The sequence below is a fragment of the Callorhinchus milii genome, unplaced genomic scaffold (assembly GCF_018977255.1).
Source record: "Callorhinchus milii isolate IMCB2004 unplaced genomic scaffold, IMCB_Cmil_1.0 Scaffold5, whole genome shotgun sequence".
Classification (NCBI taxonomy): Eukaryota; Metazoa; Chordata; class Chondrichthyes; order Chimaeriformes; family Callorhinchidae; genus Callorhinchus; species Callorhinchus milii.
In genome coordinates this window covers 1281225-1301015 of record NW_024704746.1, presented here as the reverse complement: position 1 = coordinate 1301015, position 19791 = coordinate 1281225, and the positions used below count along the sequence as shown (strand labels likewise).

Below are 19791 nucleotides of genomic sequence, written 5' to 3'. Positions count from 1 at the left end.
GGCGGCGGGGCCGGGGGGCAGTGCCGGGCCGGGGGGGCAGTGCCGGGCGGGCGGGGCGGGGGGGCAGTGCCGGGCGGGCGGGGCGGGGGGCAGTGCCGGGCGGGCGGGCGGGGCCGGGGGGCAGTGCCGGGCCGGGCCGGGCCGGGGGGCGGGCAGTGCCGGGCCGGGGGGGCAGTGCCGGGCCGGGGGGGCAGTGCCGGGCGGGCGGGGCGGGGGGCAGTGCCGGGCGGCGGGGCCGGGGGGCAGTGCCGGGCCGGGGGGGCAGTGCCGGGCGGGCGGGGCGGGGGGGCAGTGCCGGGCGGGCGGGGCCGGGGGGCAGTGCCGGGCGGGCGGGCGGGCCGGGGGGCAGTGCCGGGCCGGGGGGGCAGTGCCGGGCGGGCGGGCGGGGCCGGGCCGGGGGGGCAGGGCCGGGGGGCAGTGCCGGGCGGGCGGGCGGGGGGGCAGGGCCGGGCCGGGATCGCATGCTTGCGGTGTGTGTGGGAAGCTCAGTCCGGACACTGCTGAGGATGGCGAACCCCAGGGTGGTGTTTGTGCTGGGAGGGCCCGGCTCCGGGAAAGGCACCCAGTGCAGCAACATAGTGCAGGTGGGTGCCAGCCACAGCCCCTCACACACACCCTCACACACACCCTCACACACACCCTCACACAGCTCCTCACACACCCTCACACACAGCCACAGCCCCTCACACACACCCTCACACAGCTCCTCACACACCCTCACACACAGCCACAGCCCCTCACACACACCCTCACACACCCTCACACACACCCTCACACAGCTCCTCACACACCCTCACACACAGCCACAGCCCCTCACACACACCCTCACACACAGCCACAGCCCCTCACACACACCCTCACACACACCCTCACACAGCCCCTCACACACAGCCACAGCCCCTCACACACACCCTCACACACCCTCACACAGCCCCTCACACACACCCTCACACAGCCCCTCACACACACCCTCACACACACCCTCACACACCTCCTCACACACCCTCACACACAGCCACAGCCCCTCACACACACCCTCACACACCCTCACACAGCCCCTCACACACACCCTCACACAGCCCCTCACACACACCCTCACACACACCCTCACACAGCTCCTCACACACCCTCACACACAGCCACAGCCCCTCACACAGCCCCTCACACACACCCTCACACAGCTCCTCACACACCCTCACACACAGCCACAGCCCCTCACACAGCCTCACACACCCTCACACACCCTCACACACACCCTCACACAGCCCCTCACACACACCCTCACACACACCCTCACACAGCCACAGCCCCTCACACACACCCTCACACACACCCTCACACACCCTCACACACAGCCACAGCCCCTCACACAGCCCCTCACACACACCCTCACACACACCCTCACACAGCTCCTCACACACACCCACACACAGCCCCTCACACACACCCACACACAGCCCCTCACACACAGCCCCTCACACACAGCCCCTCACACACAGCCCCTCACACACCCCCTCACACACACCCTCACACACACAGCCCCTCACACACATCCTCACACAGCCCCTCACACACACCCTCACAACCCCTCACACACACCCACACACAGCCCCTCACACACATCCTCACACAGCCCCTCACACCCACCCTCACACAGCCACACACACACCCTCACACAGCCTCTCACACAGCCACACACACACCCTCACACAGGCCCTCACACACACACACAGCCCCTCACACACAGCCACACGCAGCCCCTCACCCACACCCACACACAGCCCCTCACCCACACCCACATACAGCCCCTCACACACGCCCACACACAGCCACAGCCCCCTACACACACCCACACACAGCCCCTCACAGACACCCACACACACACCCACACACACCCTCACACAGCCACACACACCCTCACACAGGCCCTCACACACACACACAGCCCCTCACACACAGCCACACACAGCTCCTCACACACAGCCACACACAGCCCCTCACACACACCCACACACAGCCTCTCACACACACCCACACACAGCCCCTCACACACACCCACACACAGTCCCTCACACGCAGCCCCTCACCCACACCCACACGCAGCCCCTCACCCACACCCACACACAGCCCCTCACCCACACCCACATACAGCCCCTCACACATGCCCACACACAGCCACAGCCCCCCACACACACCCACACACAGCCCCTCACACACACCCACACGCAGCCACTCACAGCCTCTCACACACACCCACACACAGCCCCTCATACACACCCACACATAGCCACAGCCCTTCACACACACTCTCACACACACACACAGCCCCTCACACACACACACTCCCACAGCAACATAGTGCAGATGGGTGACAGCCACTCACATACACAAAATCCCATACCCTCACAGACTCCTTCACACACAAGGGAGGCCCCTTGGTGAAGGAGAGAGAGAGACTCCCCCAGTGAAGGAGAGAGAGAGAGAGAGAGACTCCCCTAGTGAAGGAGAGAGAGAGAGACTCCCCTAGTGAAGGAGAGAGAGAGAGAGACTCCCCTAGTGAAGGAGAGAGAGAGAGACTCCCCTCGTGAAGGAGAGAGGGAGAGAGACTCCCCTAGTGAAGGAGAGAGAGAGAGAGACTCCCCTAGTGAAGGAGAGAGAGAGAGACTCCCCGAGTGAAGGAGAGAGAGAGAGAGACTCCCCTAGTGAAGGAGAGAGAGAGAGACTCCCCGAGTGAAGGAGAGAGAGAGAGAGACTCCCCTAGTGAAGGAGAGAGAGAGAGACTCCCCTAGTGAAGGAGAGAGAGAGAGAGACTCCCCGAGTGAAGGAGAGAGAGAGAGAGACTCCCCTAGTGAAGGAGAGAGAGAGAGACTCCCCTAGTGAAGGAGAGAGAGAGAGAGACTCCCCTAGTGAAGGAGAGAGAGAGAGAGACTCCCTAGTGAAGGAGAGAGAGAGAGACTCCCCGAGTGAAGGAGAGAGAGAGAGAGACTCCCTAGTGAAGGAGAGAGAGAGAGAGACTCCCCTAGTGAAGGAGAGAGAGAGAGACTCCCTAGTGAAGGAGAGAGAGAGAGAGACTCCCGTGAAGGAGAGAGAGAGAGAGACTCCCCTAGTGAAGGAGAGAGAGAGAGAGACTCCCCTAGTGAAGGAGAGAGAGAGAGACTCCCCTAGTGAAGGAGAGAGAGAGAGAGACTCCCTAGTGAAGGAAGAGAGAGAGAGACTCCCCTAGTGAAGGAAGAGAGAGGAGAGACTCCCTAGTGAAGGAGAGAGAGAGAGAGACTCCCCTAGTGAAGGAGAGAGAGAGAGAGACTCCCCTAGTGAAGGAGAGAGAGAGAGAGACTCCCCTAGTGAAGGAGAGAGAGAGAGAGAGACTCCCCTAGTGAAGGAGAGAGAGAGAGAGACTCCCCGAGTGAAGGAGAGAGAGAGAGAGACTCCCCTAGTGAAGGAGAGAGAGAGACTCCCCTAGTGAAGGAGAGAGAGAGACTCCCCTAGTGAAGGAGAGAGAGAGACTCCCCTAGTGAAGGAGAGAGAGAGAGACTCCCCTAGTGAAGGAGAGAGAGAGACTCCCCTAGCGAAGGAGAGAGAGAGACTCCCCTATCGAAGGAGAGAGAGAGAGATTCCCTTAGCGAAGGAGAGAGAGACTTCCCTAGTGAAGGAGAGAGAGATGCCCCTAGCGAAGGAGAGAGACTCCCCTATCGAAGGAGAGAGAGACTCCCCTAGCGCAGGAGAGAGAGACTCTGCTATCGAAGGAGAGAGAGACTCCCCTGTGAAGGAGAGAGACTCTAGCGAAGGAGAGAGAGAGACTCCCCTGGTGAAGGAGAGAGAGACTCCCCTGGTGAAGGAGAGAAAAACACAGATCCTCTGGTGAAGGAAAGAGAGATAGATCCTCTGGTGAAGCAGGAAAGGGAGGGATGACCTTGTAAAGGTCCAAACGTATGAACAGTAGAAGCAGAGGACATGGCCTGCGACTGAAGGGGGTAAATTCAGAACAAATCTGCGGAAACACTACTTCAGTGTAGTAAATTTATGGAACAGGCTCCCTAGGGAGACGGTGGAAGCAGAAAATATTGTTTCAAAATCAAATTAGGTAGATTTTTAATAGAAAAAAATGTCAGTGTATAGTTTGGGACACGACATGTCACCCGACTGCCAGGGTGATGGAAGTCGAACTAGATGGACCTTGGTCTTATTTCGTCAGCAAATTCTTATGCTCTTATATCTGTCTGCTGATATTAATGGGAAACTGCAATAGATCCAGGTTAACATCAGTGATCTAAATGTTTTGGGAGCAGTGCCTTTGTTTTCAACTAATACTGATATTGTTTTGGTGATATTTGTGTGAATATTGATAGGGGTGTAGAGAGAGGGCCTGTTGGTGATTGATTTGGTGTTGGTGGAGTCCTGTAGCTCAGTGGTCAGAGCACTCGCTTTGCAAGCGAGAGACCTGAGTTCAATTCCAGGCAGAGGGCGAAACCTTGGGCAAGTTTCCTTACTCCACACAGAGCCTAATAATAATCCCTCCAAAACAAAACAATAATAAATTGGTCACTTCAATCTACGACTGTTTGTGGGACATTGCTGTGCGCAATTGGCTGCCGCGTTCGCCCACAAATACAATCAATTCACTTTACAGTGTGTTCTGTGAAGCGCTTTGAGAAGTCGAGAAGACGTGAAAAGCTCTATATCAATTGCAAGGATTACTATATTATATTTAAATGTATTTTGCATCAAGAAATCTGAGATTGCTTAATTTGCCTTTGAAGGGGTCAGTTTTGAATCTTTTTTTATTAAGGAGTTTACCAAAAATGAACAATGCAATGTTTAATCAAACAAAAGCGATGAAGCCAAATGGAGTCATGCGAGACAGACATTTTGTAAAGAGAGGATTTTTGTGTGCATTGCTACCTCTGTGTGGTTTGCATAAATCGTTGCAAAGATTTTGGATAATTTTTCCAAATTTATCATTACGTTTCAGTTAAAATAGTAACTAACTTCATAATCTAAAAGTGAGCGCTTAGAAGTTTAAAAGGCTTAATTTCCAAGTTTGTAAAAATATCTGCATTCAGTTCTCTGTAGTTTGTATCACTCAAACAAAGGGAAATTTGTACCCTTTTGGAGTGTTTTAAGTTATTTTGTAATTAAGTTTCATGTTTGGAGTCCTTTTTCATTCTACTGTATTCTCTGGGAATGTCAAGTGAGTGTATGGACGGGAATCATTGATTTCATTGGTTGCTGAGTCAGTTGTGAAAGGGCATAAATTTAAGCTCACAGGAAAAGGAATTAATGTGGAGGTTAGAAAACAGAAATATCTTCCAAAGAGCTTTTGGAGAGTGGAATTCTCTACTGTAAAGCATCATTGCTAAAAGGCGAAGTCCATTAAATTATGTTTTAAAAAGCAGTTGGATGTTTGGAGAAGAGCAATATTAGAGGGTGTGGAGGGTGGGATTAGGCCAGGTGGCAAGTGAAGATAAACATCAGTGTAGACGTGGAAGGATTGAATAGCCTGTTTCTGTGCTGTTACTTTCTGTGGTTCTATGTAATGGAATCTTAGTGTGTGTGTGTGTATAAGATTTTATATCCTTTCATTAGAACTTCATGCAAAATACTCTCCAGTCATTAAAGGAGATTCCTTGCCTGTAGTAGATTTGGAGCTTCTAAGAGTTAAACTAGCTTCTTAAACTGACCAGGTTTACGCAAACTAGTTTTTTTTATTACAATGGTTCTGTAATTAATATGTGCAATTAAAGAATATTTATTTTGATGGAATACGGCCTCTGGTTTCAAGCAGTATTCCCAGCAGAAAGCTTGCCATCGCCTGTAATTTCACTAATTCGACCTCTTAGATTTTATCATAAATATTTAAAAAATCCCCAACAGTGATGCACACTGTGTAGTCTTGTTTTTTTTCTGTTGCTGGGAATATGTACATGTGGCAACTTCAGTTTTAACTGAACCACAGGAATTTGGATTTGGATTCAACTGCGAGTTTGGCTGTCTTATCATTATTTTCGTGTTTCTAAAGGATTCAGAGTTTTCTGTGAAGTCCAGTGATGTCCATTTGTTGGTAAACCTGACAATATCCCACAAACGCCTATGAAGTGAATGACCAATTTTTTTAATCTGGCGAATTGTTGGCTAGGACACCGGAGAAACTTTTTTTTTCTCTTTGAATGCTGTCACAGAATCTTTAGAATCTTTAAAGTAGCAGACGGACTTTGATTTGATGTTTATTGGAAGGACACTTCATTGGAGTGTCAGTCTAGACTGTGAACTCAGTCCTGCCATGTGGCTTGAATCAAAAACTTTCTGACTCAGGCAAGACAGCTAACAACTGAGCGAGGCTGAGACCTTGTCATACTTTCCAACATTTTACAATTGTATCCTTGCCATTCTGTATTTTAACTTTGTCTTTATTTTTGTGCAGAAGTATAGCTATGTCCACTTGTCTGCTGGGGAACTGCTTCGTGCTGAGCGAAAGCGAGCTGGCTCCCAGTATGGGGAGCTCATTGAGAATTACATCCAAGAAGGGAAAATCGTACCAGTGGAAATAACTATTTCACTTATTAGAAAGGTAAGGCAACTTTTGACCACTAAGTGTTCCAGCAACAACAAATACAACAGATTACATTTGTATAACATCTTTCACGTCGGGAGGACATCTCAAGGCGCTGAACGGTTAGGATTTGGACCTGAGCTGGGGGTTTGTATTGAGGGGTGGACGGCAGGGATGGTAGGGGTAGGAAGGTGATTGAGGAGGAGACAAGGGAGGGTGCGAGGCAAAGGGACTGGGGTGGAGTTTCAAAGTTGGTGTAGCAGGCCAGGCGGGGGAAATGGAGCAGACCGGACGGAATCCGCTGAGCGGACAGGTTTATATGGAAATGGAATTGAAAGAGATTTTAATAACACACCTAGTGCCCAAATGTAGCGGTTAGAATCCCAGACCAGAATGTTAAATGCTTGATTCATGATCAAGCATTTGATTTTTAGCCATGCTGCTAAAATTGACCTGGTGCACACTGGTCTGGGAAGAGCAGAATTAGCCAGGATTCCTGTTCATTTTTGCTATTCTGTGAGCACTGTGTTTTGCCTATGGGACAAAAGGTGGTGGTTTCAAACCTCACACCAGGACACATCAGGAGCCTACTCCATGTCCCCCGCCCAGCCTCTCTCATTATTGGCAGTCGGGTCTTCAGCCTCTCTGTCCTTTGGAACTTCATCCCACAGTCCCTTTGCCTCTCCCCCTTCTTTGCCTCCTTCAAGGCTCAGCTCAAGACCCTCTTCTTAGATCCCGCCTTTGGTCACACTCCTACCCCCTACCCTCCCTGCCCTCCACCCCTCCTGATCCCAACCCCCAGCTGGGGTCCAAATCCTTGACTGTCCAGTGCCTTGTTACGTCCTCCCAACATGAAAGGTGCTGTACAGATTTCTTGTTATTGAACTCAGTCAGCATAGCCCCAGATAAAATTGGTCGTTCACGTCATGGCTGTTTGTCGGACGTTGTTGTGAGCATATTGGATGTTGTGTTACATAAACCCGTGAAGTGCTTTGAGACAACTTCCCAACGTGAGAGGCAGTTTATCAAATGCACAGATTAGTTTATTATGAACTTAGGTGGTTTTGAAAGAGGATAGAACGATGCAATAGGAGTAACCGCAATGATGATTTCACTGTTTAAAATCAATCACAGAGAGATTTCAGCTTCTTAATAAAGTCAATGCCTTGTATAGCAACTGGGCAAATCTGACTAGCATTGGTGTCACAATCCACAAGGTCCCTTTTATTCCCACTTATAATGGCTTTTTTATTGACGTGTAGAACTGGCAAAATGCCTCTTGCTGTTGCAATGATTAAATAACATGTTGGAATTTACTTTGGCAAACGATGGTACTGTATTTATTTAGGGGGTGTGGGGTTATTCTGTCACCGCTCAGCCATGCATTGCAATCTTAAAACCTTTTGTTTTACCATTGTATCCTGAAGCAATTTCCGTCTTTCATTGTTTAATTATTTTTCAAAAAATGGTTGCTTCCAACTTCAACATCAACAACGACTTGCATTTATATAGCGTCCTTCACGCGGGCACTGTCCCGGAGTGCTTCAAGGTATGACCTGTGAAGTGTTTGAGGCAACAGTCTGACGACGCCTTATAATGTGCTCTATCAAATTCAAGGATTACTATATATCTTGTAGCACAACATGCAGATAATACCAAGAAAGGTTGAAACGCATCATACAAGCTGTATAGCTTTTACCCAGATATTTGGAGACGAAGAACAAATATCCTGCTTCACAATAGTTTGACACAATAGCTCTGTGAATCTAGCTGTTATTGATTTTCTGCCTGCTCCCTCTTCAGGAATCTGGATTAACTTGGCTCCAGCCCAACCTTTTGTTGCACTGCAAGGTGCCCAGAAGTAATCTTTTATGAGGAGTGCTGTAGCTCAGTGGTTAGAGCACTCGCCTCTCAAGCAAGAGACCTGGGTTCAATTCCCGGCAGGGTGAAACCTTGGACAAGTTTCCTTAATCCACACGCCTGATAATAATCCCTCAAGGAAACAAAATAAAATTGGTCACTTGAATCCACGACTGTTTGTGGCACACTGCTGTGCGCAATTGGCTGCCGCGTTTTGCCCTGAGCTGTCCTTTCTCCCTCACATCCGCACCACAACTGGCACCGCCTTCCATCACCTCCGGAATATCGCCAGATTACGGCACTACCTCACCCCTCACGCCGCTGAAACCCTGGTTCACGCCTTTGTCACCTCAAGGCTGGACTATGGGAACTCTCTCCTCGCCGGCCTTCCCGGCCCTCCCTCCACAAGCTGCAGGTCATTCAGAACTCTGCAGCTCGTGTACTGTCCCGCACCAGGCTTCGCGATCACATCACTCCCACCCTCGCCCTCGCTCGCCTCCACTGGCTCCCCATCCCCCAGAGGATTGATTTCAAGATCCTCATCCTCACCTACAAGGCCATTCACGGCCTTGCTCCCTCCTACCTCTCCAACCTACTATCCCCCTACCTACCTGCCCGTACCCTCCGTTCCTCTGGCTCCGGTCTGCTCCACGTCCCCCGCCCCAACCGCCCTACTATCGGTGGTCGGGCCTTCAGCCTCTCAGCCCCCAGGCTATGGAACTCCATCCCCCAGTGCCTTCGCCGCTTCCTCCCTTTCCTCCTTCAAGGCCGGTCTCAAAACCTTTCTCTTTGACCGAGCCTTCAGCTCCCCTCTCGACTCTCTTCCTCCTCCTCGCTCCCTCCCTTCCCTCACCCTGACCATTTCCCCCCTCCTCGCTCCCTCCCTTCCCTCCCCTCACCCTGACCATTTCCCCCCTCCTCTCTCCCTCCCTTCCCTCCCCTCACCCTGACCATTTCCCCCCTGCTCGGGTCATGACCCAACTGTGCAGCGCCTTGGGACGTCCTCCTGACGTGAAAGGCGCTCTATAAATGGAATCTTGTTGTTGTTGTTGTTGTTGTTGTTGCCCACAGATATACAGTCAATTCACTTTACAGTATATTCTGTGAAGCGCTTTGAGATGTCTCGAAAAGCACTATATTAAATGCAAGGAGTATTATTTATACCTCAATGTTGCCGATGGGCCAGGATCAATTTTAATTGGTGATTTAGGTGTTGTTGACCTGATTAAGTTTCAAGGGTGGTTTCTCTGTGACTGAAAGTTAGTGTCACCTCTTTGCTTGTTAAATGGTAACGGTCATTATCCTTGCATTTCACATGACTTTGAATGTCTCAAAAGGGTTTCACAGACTTTTGGTCAAGTTTAGTGACTGTGTTTGGAGGTGATTGCAGCAGCCAGTTTGTGCACAGCAATGCTACACAAACAATGAATGATCAATTTTGTCTGGACACCAGGTAAAACTCCCTTCTCTTTTCCAAAATTGCCATGGCATCTTTAACTTTCACCTCCACAGGCAGACTTTGTCCTTTGGGTGAGACTTTAAACCTAGGTCCCATCTTCTTATACAGGTAGATGTTAAAGATCCCATGGTACTATTCGGAAAGAGAAAGGAGTTTCTCCCAGTGTCCTGGCCAACAATCCCCAAAATAAAATTGGCCACTCACTCCATGACTGTCTGTGGGACTTTGCTCTGCACAACTGGCTGGCGCATTTCGCCCACCAAATGCACAGCCAATCCACTTTATATATATCATGTGAAGCGCTTTCAGACATCTCAATGATGTGATAAGGCATTATATCAAATGTAATTATTATTAGTATCTTGTTTGAATGCATCATCCGAAGGACAACATCTGATCCTACTGTGCAGTCCTCATTTATGTAATTAATACCCAATGAAAAGGATTAATATACACATTGTATTTAGATGACACATGATAGTTAAATTAAAAACCTCCTGTTTCACAATGACAATGGGAGAACGGTTAGTTAGTTAGTTAATTACACTGATGACTTTTTTTTGTAGGCAATGGATGAGACGATGGTTTCAGATGCTTCTAAAAACAAATTTCTGATTGATGGATTTCCAAGGAATCAGGACAACCTGGATGGCTGGGAAAAAAACATGGAGGGGAAGGCTGACGTGGCTTTCGTGCTTTTCTTTGAATGCAGCGATGAGGTATCTGAATCAGTTCATTTCCTCTGGAATAGTAATATTTCGGCGCTCGCTGAACAAACTCTGCGCCATCTGGGAGCCCTGGATCCATTTTATTCCGTTTGCTTCCTCCTTCAGATGAGTGTTGTGAAATTAAAACATTTAAGATACAGTAAAGATTAAAACAGCTTTCTGTGAGGGGGGAAGGGGTGCGGATTCTCTGGTAAGCAAGGAGTACTAGAGATTTGTGCTATTTGTCCTAGATAAGGTGCGTGCGTGAGTGTAATATCACAACATTCATTGCATCACCCACCTCCCTGCAAGAATAAACCTCAATTTACATGGGATCCTCAAAGTTTTCATACTTCACTGGAGTAAATTACACACTCACTTGTCCAATCCCGAAAAAATTGCGTGTGAGAGACTTGATTTCACAAAATGCTCATTTCAGCAGATGTGAGTGTTTGCCTCCCTCTTTCATGCTGTTTAAGTGAATTATATTTTTGTTTTGTTAACCCGATCTCACCCCTTCTCAACAATCTCGGAAATTGACGATCTATATTCTTTTCTTCCCAAAGATTTGTATCCAGCGTTGCATGGAGAGAGGGCTGAACAGTAACCGATCTGATGACAACTTGGAGAGCTTGAAAAAAAGGTATCCAAGGGAATCGTTTGTGATTGTAATGATTTTGTCTCCTCCCTCCCTGTAGTTTATGACCTCACTGTCCCGGTGTGCCTTTTCAGATTTCAGACATACTGGGAGTCCACTCGACCTATTATAGAACATTATCACAAACTGGGCAAAGTAAGAAAAGTGGATGCATCCAGCACTATTGAGGAGGTATGTGATACACGGTTTGAAATGAGGGCAGTGGAGCCCTGCTGTAATACCAAATTGGGGGTGGGTGGAGATGGATTTGGGATTTTTTTTGTAATGTAGTAAATGTCAAGGACCCAATTGTGCCAAAAACAAACCCGCATACAATGAAGAGCATTTTAACTGGCTTTTACTGCATTTGCCCATCAAGCAATGAAATCTGCATCTGCTCCTTTGTTGCTTGCTGCTTGACTCGAATCCTTCATACTTCATCATTGTTGAATCATTTCATTGCAAACCACCCTGGGTTGCATTTTGTAGATTGAAACTATTAAAACACTCGGTGTGGGGGGTGGCTGGAGGGGATTGACACAGTTTCCGCCCTAGTCGATCCTAGCATGCAGCAAAGTAGGCAAATAATATCCTTGCAATTGATATAGTGACTTGTCATGTCATTTAGATATCTTAAAGCGATTCACAGAAAATACTCTGAAGTGAGTTGACTGTATATTTTGGGTGAGTAAATTCATGCCCAGAGAATGGATTGATTTAGTATTGTTCTTGGTTTAATTTGAAGCCTTTATCCTTTTAGGTTTTTGCTGACGTCCAGAAAATCTTCAGCCATGAAGATTGAATTGGGAACTCTTGGAAATATTTTACAGATCAGATGCTTGAATCTTGCTGAGATTAGCTGCTACTACATTCTACCTTTTTGTTTACTTCATATTTTTTTTAAAAAATGCTATTTCTTCATCGAATATCTTCGGGATGGATATATGTATCATTCTTTCTTTATGGTGCAGACTAATGTATCTTCTTTTGTAAATTTATTTTGTATGCAAACATTCTTTTGTCGAGCGTGGTGAAGAAGAAACGCTTGTTTTTTAAAAGATATTTTTTTAAAGGAGGAGAGAGGAAAAAAAATCCACACTTATAAACATGCTTCTAACTAGGGTTCCTGAATGGTCCATTGTGGAGTAGAATTGTTCTTGTGAGAAGGTTGCTTTTGTTTAAGGGTGAATCTAAACCTTTGAGGTTTGCCACTGACGTCACTCCACGCTTAATGATCCACAGATTGCTTGGAAGGGGAAAAAGTGCCTGAGCGGGCACTTTTGACTAACCCCTGTGGCCGATTTAAATTTATTAAGGTTCCAACTCAGTTGCAGTCCCAGTTGACCCAGATTTGAACGAGGCACAGAATGGGCTGTGGAGTCCCAGGAAGATGTGCAAAAAGGATCTGCATATGTTTGGTTTTTTTTAAAAAATTGAGAAAAATTGCCTCTGAATATTTATGTTCCAGTCTACCTGGTAATTATTGACAAATCTTTATCTGATTGAAGGTGGCTCTTACTGTTTAAAAACTAAATGAATTCAAACCATGAAGATATATTTCCAGCCATATGCTGTGGTTTTAAAAACTCATAAAGTGTGTGTGTGAGTGTGCTTATATATACACATACGTGTGTGTAAATAAGCACAGTGTGTCCCGAGGGACAGATGCATTCAGAAGTAAAATGTTCCTGTGTGGAATCCAGTCACTGCAAGACTGTGTTTCAGATCAGTGGGTGCTTTTGTTGTTATTCTGGTTGAGCTGAAATGCATTATTAAACGTATAGGAGTATGGAATAGGCAAAGGCAGTTTTGTTATATATGTATCCTGTCCAGTAAACAGTAGTTGTCTTCAATATCTTGTCAAGCAGGGTACTGTGCATGTGAGTTTTGCTGTCATTTATTCATGACCAATTGTTATAGTTATAAAAAAAATTATAGCTTAACAAAAGTTATAGCAATTCCAAACCTCACTTTCTTAAACTGGCTGAGTTGGGCTTCCTTCTATTGAAGTTCTGATGAATTCAGTTATTAAAGGAGAGGTTGAACCAGAGTACCTCACTCCTTTAACTTGATCACAAATGATTTCTTTTAGCAAATTTGTTTCTCAACTTCCTGCTTCGTTGCCAAGATCATATCTTTTCCTGCTATTTCATTTAATAGCCAAGATCAGGTCTGGTCCTACTCTACCGATAATACAAATTCATTATGATTGTGGTAACAATACAGCAATCACTAACTTGGAAGTTTCGCGGTGCGCCACATTGTAATGAAATGCTAGAGCTCAGGCAAACTTTCCTTGTAGTTTATATTTTACACGTTGGCTGTAGATTCAGTTAGAATTCTGCCTGGCATTTGGTGAGGGTAGGGGATTGGGGGCTGTAATAATATTTATTCCACTGGTAAGATTTTTTCAGGTATGCAAGCATTTTAGGGCATTTTATTTTTTACGTAAATCCATGTTGCTGAGCAGGTGAATTACATTTGAGCGGAATTATTTATTATCATCTCTCTTGCATTTTGGGGTCCATTGGTGAGCTGTACAAACAGAAACCTTAGAACCCAGAACTTTCGACAAATGTAGTTCAACTTGAGGAGAGGGTGTTTGATTTTATGTAATAGCTACAGAAATAAAAATTCTGTTTAAAAAAAAAGTCTAATCTCATCTGTTCCTCAAATGTTAATGATGCATCTTTGCAAAAATGTCTTATTTCCTAGTTATATCAGCTTATGTTGGATACACTAGAACCTTCGTTGAACTACTTTGCGTGAAAATTAAGAGACTTTCAGCTGCCCACCAAGCCCAAGTTGTCTTTTACCTGTTTGAATGTGACCTGCAATTGTACTGAGGTTTTCTATGTTAACTTCAAACGTGAAACTTCACAAAGAAATGGGCAAGAAGAGAGCAGTAATGCTATTTGTGTGCATTGTCCTTCAATAGGCAAGAAAGCCTTTCATAAGAGCATCAAAATAGCAACGATTTGTAAAGCAAAGGCCACGCACCAGTTCGTGGGTTCGTACTATCTTTTCACAAGCTGCATTTGACCAGGAATACAACTAAACAAGTTGGAATTTTAGAGCACCTCATCACATGAAAAAAACATGTTACAGTAATTAATGTTGAATGTCGTGACTGCNTTTTTTAGGCAAACTTGGCAGTCATTGGGCGCACACATGGACTCACAAACGGGCACAAGCTCAATGAGTAGCTTCTCTGGATGCAATTTTTTTGTGGATTACAAAAGATATTGAGAAACGACTCTTGAGATCCATTGTGGAACATGAGGCGCATGCTGTTTGCTGTCATGATGTCCTATCAACAGAAGGAGCTTTAAACTCCTTCAATCAAAACATTTATACACAGAATCTGGCTAGCCACTAAAACGACTGTCAGTGTTTTCGATGTTGTAAGTAGGTCCTAGGCAAAGTCATTAACAGTTATTATAGTATGACAAGTGAATGTTACTAACCTAGTTCTTAATTTTCAGCGCAGACAACATTGTTTTAAGTCATTTTGCCCCATGAGCTGAAACATTTTATGAGCAAAAAGAACTGATGCCTTCAGTGATTCTGAGGCTCACCACTAGATGGATGTCTGGGCTCGCATTCGAATGGTTCTCTCAGCAAAGTGCTTGCTCGCTCGCTCTCAGTAGTGCTTCACTGTACATACAATAATATACAAATATATTAATAATATAATAATATATCCAGAGAAAGCATTGGAAATCATCACCCTTGGTACTGACATTCGTTTTGGAGGATTTGCAGATGCCCTTTAAACCAGAAGTAACGCAGCCTGAGAATACATTATTGGGGTCTTTATTATTGTAGGTAATTCCAAAGCAGGACTAACAAGTCTTTATGATATTATAGAGAAAGTTGCCGATACAAGAGATTAGAGTACTTAACTATTGCTATTAATTACTATTTACTCTTCAACCACATGTTTATCAGTGTGTGTCTTAAGCCACTTTATAATACAAAATAATACTTGCATTGGGTATAATGCCTTAACATTTGGGAAAGCACTTCACAACTTTTCTGTAAAGCATAAACCGTGCACTTATACGTGAGCTGAGCAGCCAATTTGTGCGCAGCAATGTCTCACAAACAGTCACAAAGTGAATGATTAATTATTTTAATCTGGGGTATTGCTGGCCAGGACACAGGGAGAGAGAAATTCCTCTTTTTGAGTAGTACCATCGGATCTTTAACATCCACTTGAACAGGTAGACTTGGTTTAGCATCTCATTTTAAGGACAGCACCTCAAACAATACAATACAGCACATTTTCCTTCCCCCTCCAGCAGCGCTAGTATTCGAGCATCAGCCTAGACAATGTGTTCAGTGTCCTGATGTGAAGCTTGAACCCATAAACTCCTAGCTTAGGCGAGAGGCCTACCAACTGAGCCATAAAGGTAGATGGAAACTCACCTGATGAACTGTACTGGTGGACTTTTCCAAACAAAGGACCAAATTAGAAGCTAAAGGAGAGGCTTAAACACAAAACCTTTTGTGCAGAGCTTTTAAAATTCCACTCGACATATTTTAAGACAAGCAGAATGTAATGAACTTGGAGCTGAGGGTAGTGAGCTCTTTCATTGTCTCTAACATGTACAGGGAACTTTGAATCCTTTGCTTTCCCCTTTTCTTGCTTTTGTCGGCAACAGACCATTAAAACCAGTTAATATCTTTAGGAATTGTACTTAGTACAGTGAATTTCTGCAGCTAATTACAATTAACACAACAACGTACATGTATAGATTTACTGCATTAAGAAGTTCCACTAAAAAAAAGGTGCCTTTGCAAATTTTGGCCTAATCTGACGATAATAGATTAAGTGATAAATTTCTATTGCCAGTAATTGTAGCAAACTGTAATAAAGGTGTTTAGAGTGTGATTTTCTATTTGTAAGGGAACATTACTACAATTAATATACTCAGGTAGTGTTCCAGTATGATTTAGATGACTTCCTGTCATTATATTAATGGGGTAAAAAATGTGAAATTTTGTCACATTTAATGTGGTAATTAGCACTTCGAATCTGATATGAAGCACCACATTTTGTGCCCCTATATTTTTACTGACTTGTGAGTATCTGTTACTGAAAGAGCAAAAGAAGTATGGAACGCAAGTCTTGTAGTTCGTATTTTACAACAAACAAATGGGAAAATGGGGGAAATGTTATTTGAGTCACATCTGCCGCTTAATTAGTGGTTTAATTGCCAGTTTTGTCATTATGTGCTGTTACATTGTGACTGTTTTATTCAATACAAATATTCAAACTTGGTGGCAATTAAACTATAGCTACTGCAGAAATAGTGGTTAAGAAAAATGCCTTCCCAGGGAAATGGAATCTAAGCACTGATGTAACTAGAGAAAGCGTGATTGGTTGAAGAAATACAAATACATTTAAAAATATGCATCTAAGAGTCCTCTCTCCTTCACTGATACTGTACAATAAAGATTAGTGAGCAGTCAGTCTGCTGATGGCTGCGTAATAATACAAAAATGTTTTAAAAATTAATAATTTGCTCACTTCAATCCACGACTATCTGTGGGACACTGCTGTGCGCAATTGGCTTTCGTGTCTCGTCAACAAAATAAACAACAACAAGATTCCATTTATTGAGCGCCTTTCACGTCGGGAGGACGTCCCAAGGCGCTGTACAGTTGGGTCAGGACCCGAGCAGGGGGAAATGGTCAGGGTGAGGGGAGGGAAGGGAGGGAGCGAGGGGGGGGAAATGGTCAGGGTGAGGGGAGGGAAGGGAGGGAGTGAGGAGGGGGTAGAGAGTCGAGAGGGGAGCTGAAGGTACGGTCAAAGAGAAAGGTCTTGAGACCGGCCTTGAAGGAGGAAGTGGCGAAGGCACTGGGGGATAGAGTTCCAGAGCCTCGGGGCTGAGAGGCTGAAGGCCACCGATGGTAGGGCGGGTGGGGCGGGGAATGTGGAGCAGACCGGAGCCAGAGGAACGGAGGGTACGGGCAGGTAGGTAGGGGATAGTAGGTCGGAGAGGTAGGAGGGAGTGAGGCCGTGAATGGCCTTGTAGGTGAGGATGAGGATCTTGAATTCGATCCTCTGGGGAATGGGGAGCCAGTGGAGGCGAGCGAGGGTGAGGGTGGGAGTGATGTGTTCCCGAAGCCTGGTGCGGGACAGTACACGAGCTGCAGAGTTCTGAATGACCTGCAGTGTGGAGGGAAGGCCGGGAAGGCCGCGAGGAGAGAGTTCCCATAGTCCAGCCTTGAGGTGATAAAGGCGTGGACCAGAGTTTCAGCCGCGTGAGGGGTGAGATAGTGCCGTAGTCTGGCAACATTCCGGAGGTGATGGAAGGCGGTGCCAGTTGTGGCGCGGATATGAGGGAGAAAGGACAGCTCAGGGTCGAACAGAACCCCGAGGTTCCTGATGGCTTTGAGAGGTGGAGAGTTCGGCCTTGGATGCTGATGTTGTCAGCGCCTGAGGTGCGGAGGCGCTGACGTGAGCCAATCAGGAGGGCCTCAGTTTTGCGCACGTTGAGCTGGAGAAAGTTATCTCTCGTCCAGGACTCGATGTCGGACAGGCAGCTGTCAGGACATTGGTGGTCATGGAGTTGAGGGTAGAGAAGGAAAGGTAGAGTCAATAGAGTCAACAAAATATACAGTCAATTCACTTTACAGTGTATTCTGTGAAGCGCTTTGAGACGTCTCGAAGACGTGATAAGGCGCCGTATCAAATGAACGGATTATTATCTCTCCTGTGAGAAGCTGAGATCTGTTAGTTGGCTGATCTCAGGCACTAATGATCTCAACAATTGGCCTAGGTGTTCCTGGTTACGGAAGGGAAATTGTGTCAGAGCTCCTGATTGCTGATTGCTATCCAACAGCCCGTACTGAAGTCACACACTTGTGGACAGGAGGTGAGTTCAGGATTATGCTTCAGTGTGCTGCTCCTGCTGACAGTCACTGCCAAGTCTCACACTTGAACAGAATAGCAATATTATAAAGTAAAACTTGCATAAATCTGATCTCTATATACATCCTATAATCGCCCAAGTCGTACATCTGCCCAAGCCCCATTGAGTTTCCTATTATTTCTAAGTTCGATATAACTCATACTTTGCATAAGTCATATTAATGTCCCAACTGATACGACTTATGTGAGGTTAACGGTAATAATACTTGCATTTTAAAGTCACACCTATAGTGTCAAAATGTGTCAAAGTGCTGTGTTCTCCCGTCAAGTGCAGTGATTGTGTATTTGCAGGCAAATTTGACAGGCGTTTTGTACACAGCAAAGTTGGACTAAATGGCCTGTTTACGTGCCATGTCGTTCAGTGTAATATTATGTAAAATTCCCCCGAACAGCCGTGATGAAGAACCAATTTATCTGGAGGAATAATGACCACTTAGGTGAGGAGGGATCACGTGTTGATTTTATAGTCCAGTGGATGTAGAGGTGAGTATTCACCTTCAAGTGAGAGAGAGAAAGGAGCAAATCAGCATTGACTTGACAAAGAGAAATTGGATTACAACGTGATTCCCATAATAATAATAATAATCCTTGCAGTTGATATAACGCCTTATCATGTCTTTGAGACTCTCAAAGCGCTTCACAGAATACACCGTGAAGTGAATTGACGCAGCTGCCAATTGTACACAGCAGCATCCCACTTGTACACAGCAGCGTCCCACAAACAGTTGTGGATTGAGCAACCAATTTTAAAAAAAATACATTATTATCCACGGAAATAGTGATCTGCCAATCGACTAACAACCGGGTGCCTACTTATTACTAGGTAAACAGAGGTGTGTGGAGTAAGGAACCTTGCCCAACATTTCGCACTACCCGGGAATCAAACCCAGGACTCTCGCTTGCGAGGCGAGTGCTCTAACCACTGAGCCACAGGACTCCACGCACAGTATAGCACATTATTCTCCCTCCATCCATCACTCTCCATCCAGATCAGAGTTGGAGGCTGCTTTGCCTGTTACCATGAAGTGCCCTGTTGGAGCTGCTTGTTACTGGTTTGGGCTTTCTTCTGCTGGCAAGATACTGCAGATGTATTTACTGAAATAAAATCAAGTCGCTGGGACAACCCGGCAGGTCAGGCATCATCGATGGAGAGAGGAAAGTGAGTTAACATTTCAGGGCAATGACCTTTGGTTTGCCTACAAATACACATTCACCCCAATTCACAGTAAAATGCTGTAAAATGCTTTGAGTTGACACAGATTTGATACAGCGCCTTAACACACCACAGCATGCTAAGGCGTTATATCAAATGCAAGAATCATTATTATTGTCCAGTTATAATATTATTATAATATATGATAATAACAGTCATTTAAGGTATCTAAGTGCATTACCGAACAAATGCAAACTTCAAGAACCTAGTAATTGCAGAATTTGAGCAGCACAAAGCATTGGATCATACCTGAGGGTTTGAAAAGAAGTGGCATTTCTGATGTGGGTGCTTTGTTCTTGAGTATTGCTAATAAGGCTTTGAATAAAGATGGCAGCTGGACCTTTAGTGTATTTACATGAGGGCTTCTATTGTGCTCTTTAAAGGAACAATATTCTCTCTTCACATCCCTTCATTTGGCCTATATC

The 19791-nt window shown here is 46.0% G+C and overlaps 1 protein-coding gene across 1 annotated transcript; it reads left to right on the top strand.

Moving 5' to 3' along the window:
- Nucleotides 1-428: 428 nt before the first annotated feature.
- On the top strand, nt 429-13861 carry cmpk (cytidylate kinase). Its single transcript, XM_042335690.1, has 6 exons — nt 429-584; nt 6419-6565; nt 10433-10585; nt 11140-11216; nt 11306-11402; nt 11971-13861. Exons 1-6 carry the CDS (start codon nt 462-464, stop codon nt 12010-12012), a joined length of 639 nt encoding a protein of 212 aa, XP_042191624.1. The 5' UTR covers nt 429-461; the 3' UTR covers nt 12013-13861.
- The last annotated feature ends 5930 nt before the right edge of the window (nt 13862-19791 follow it).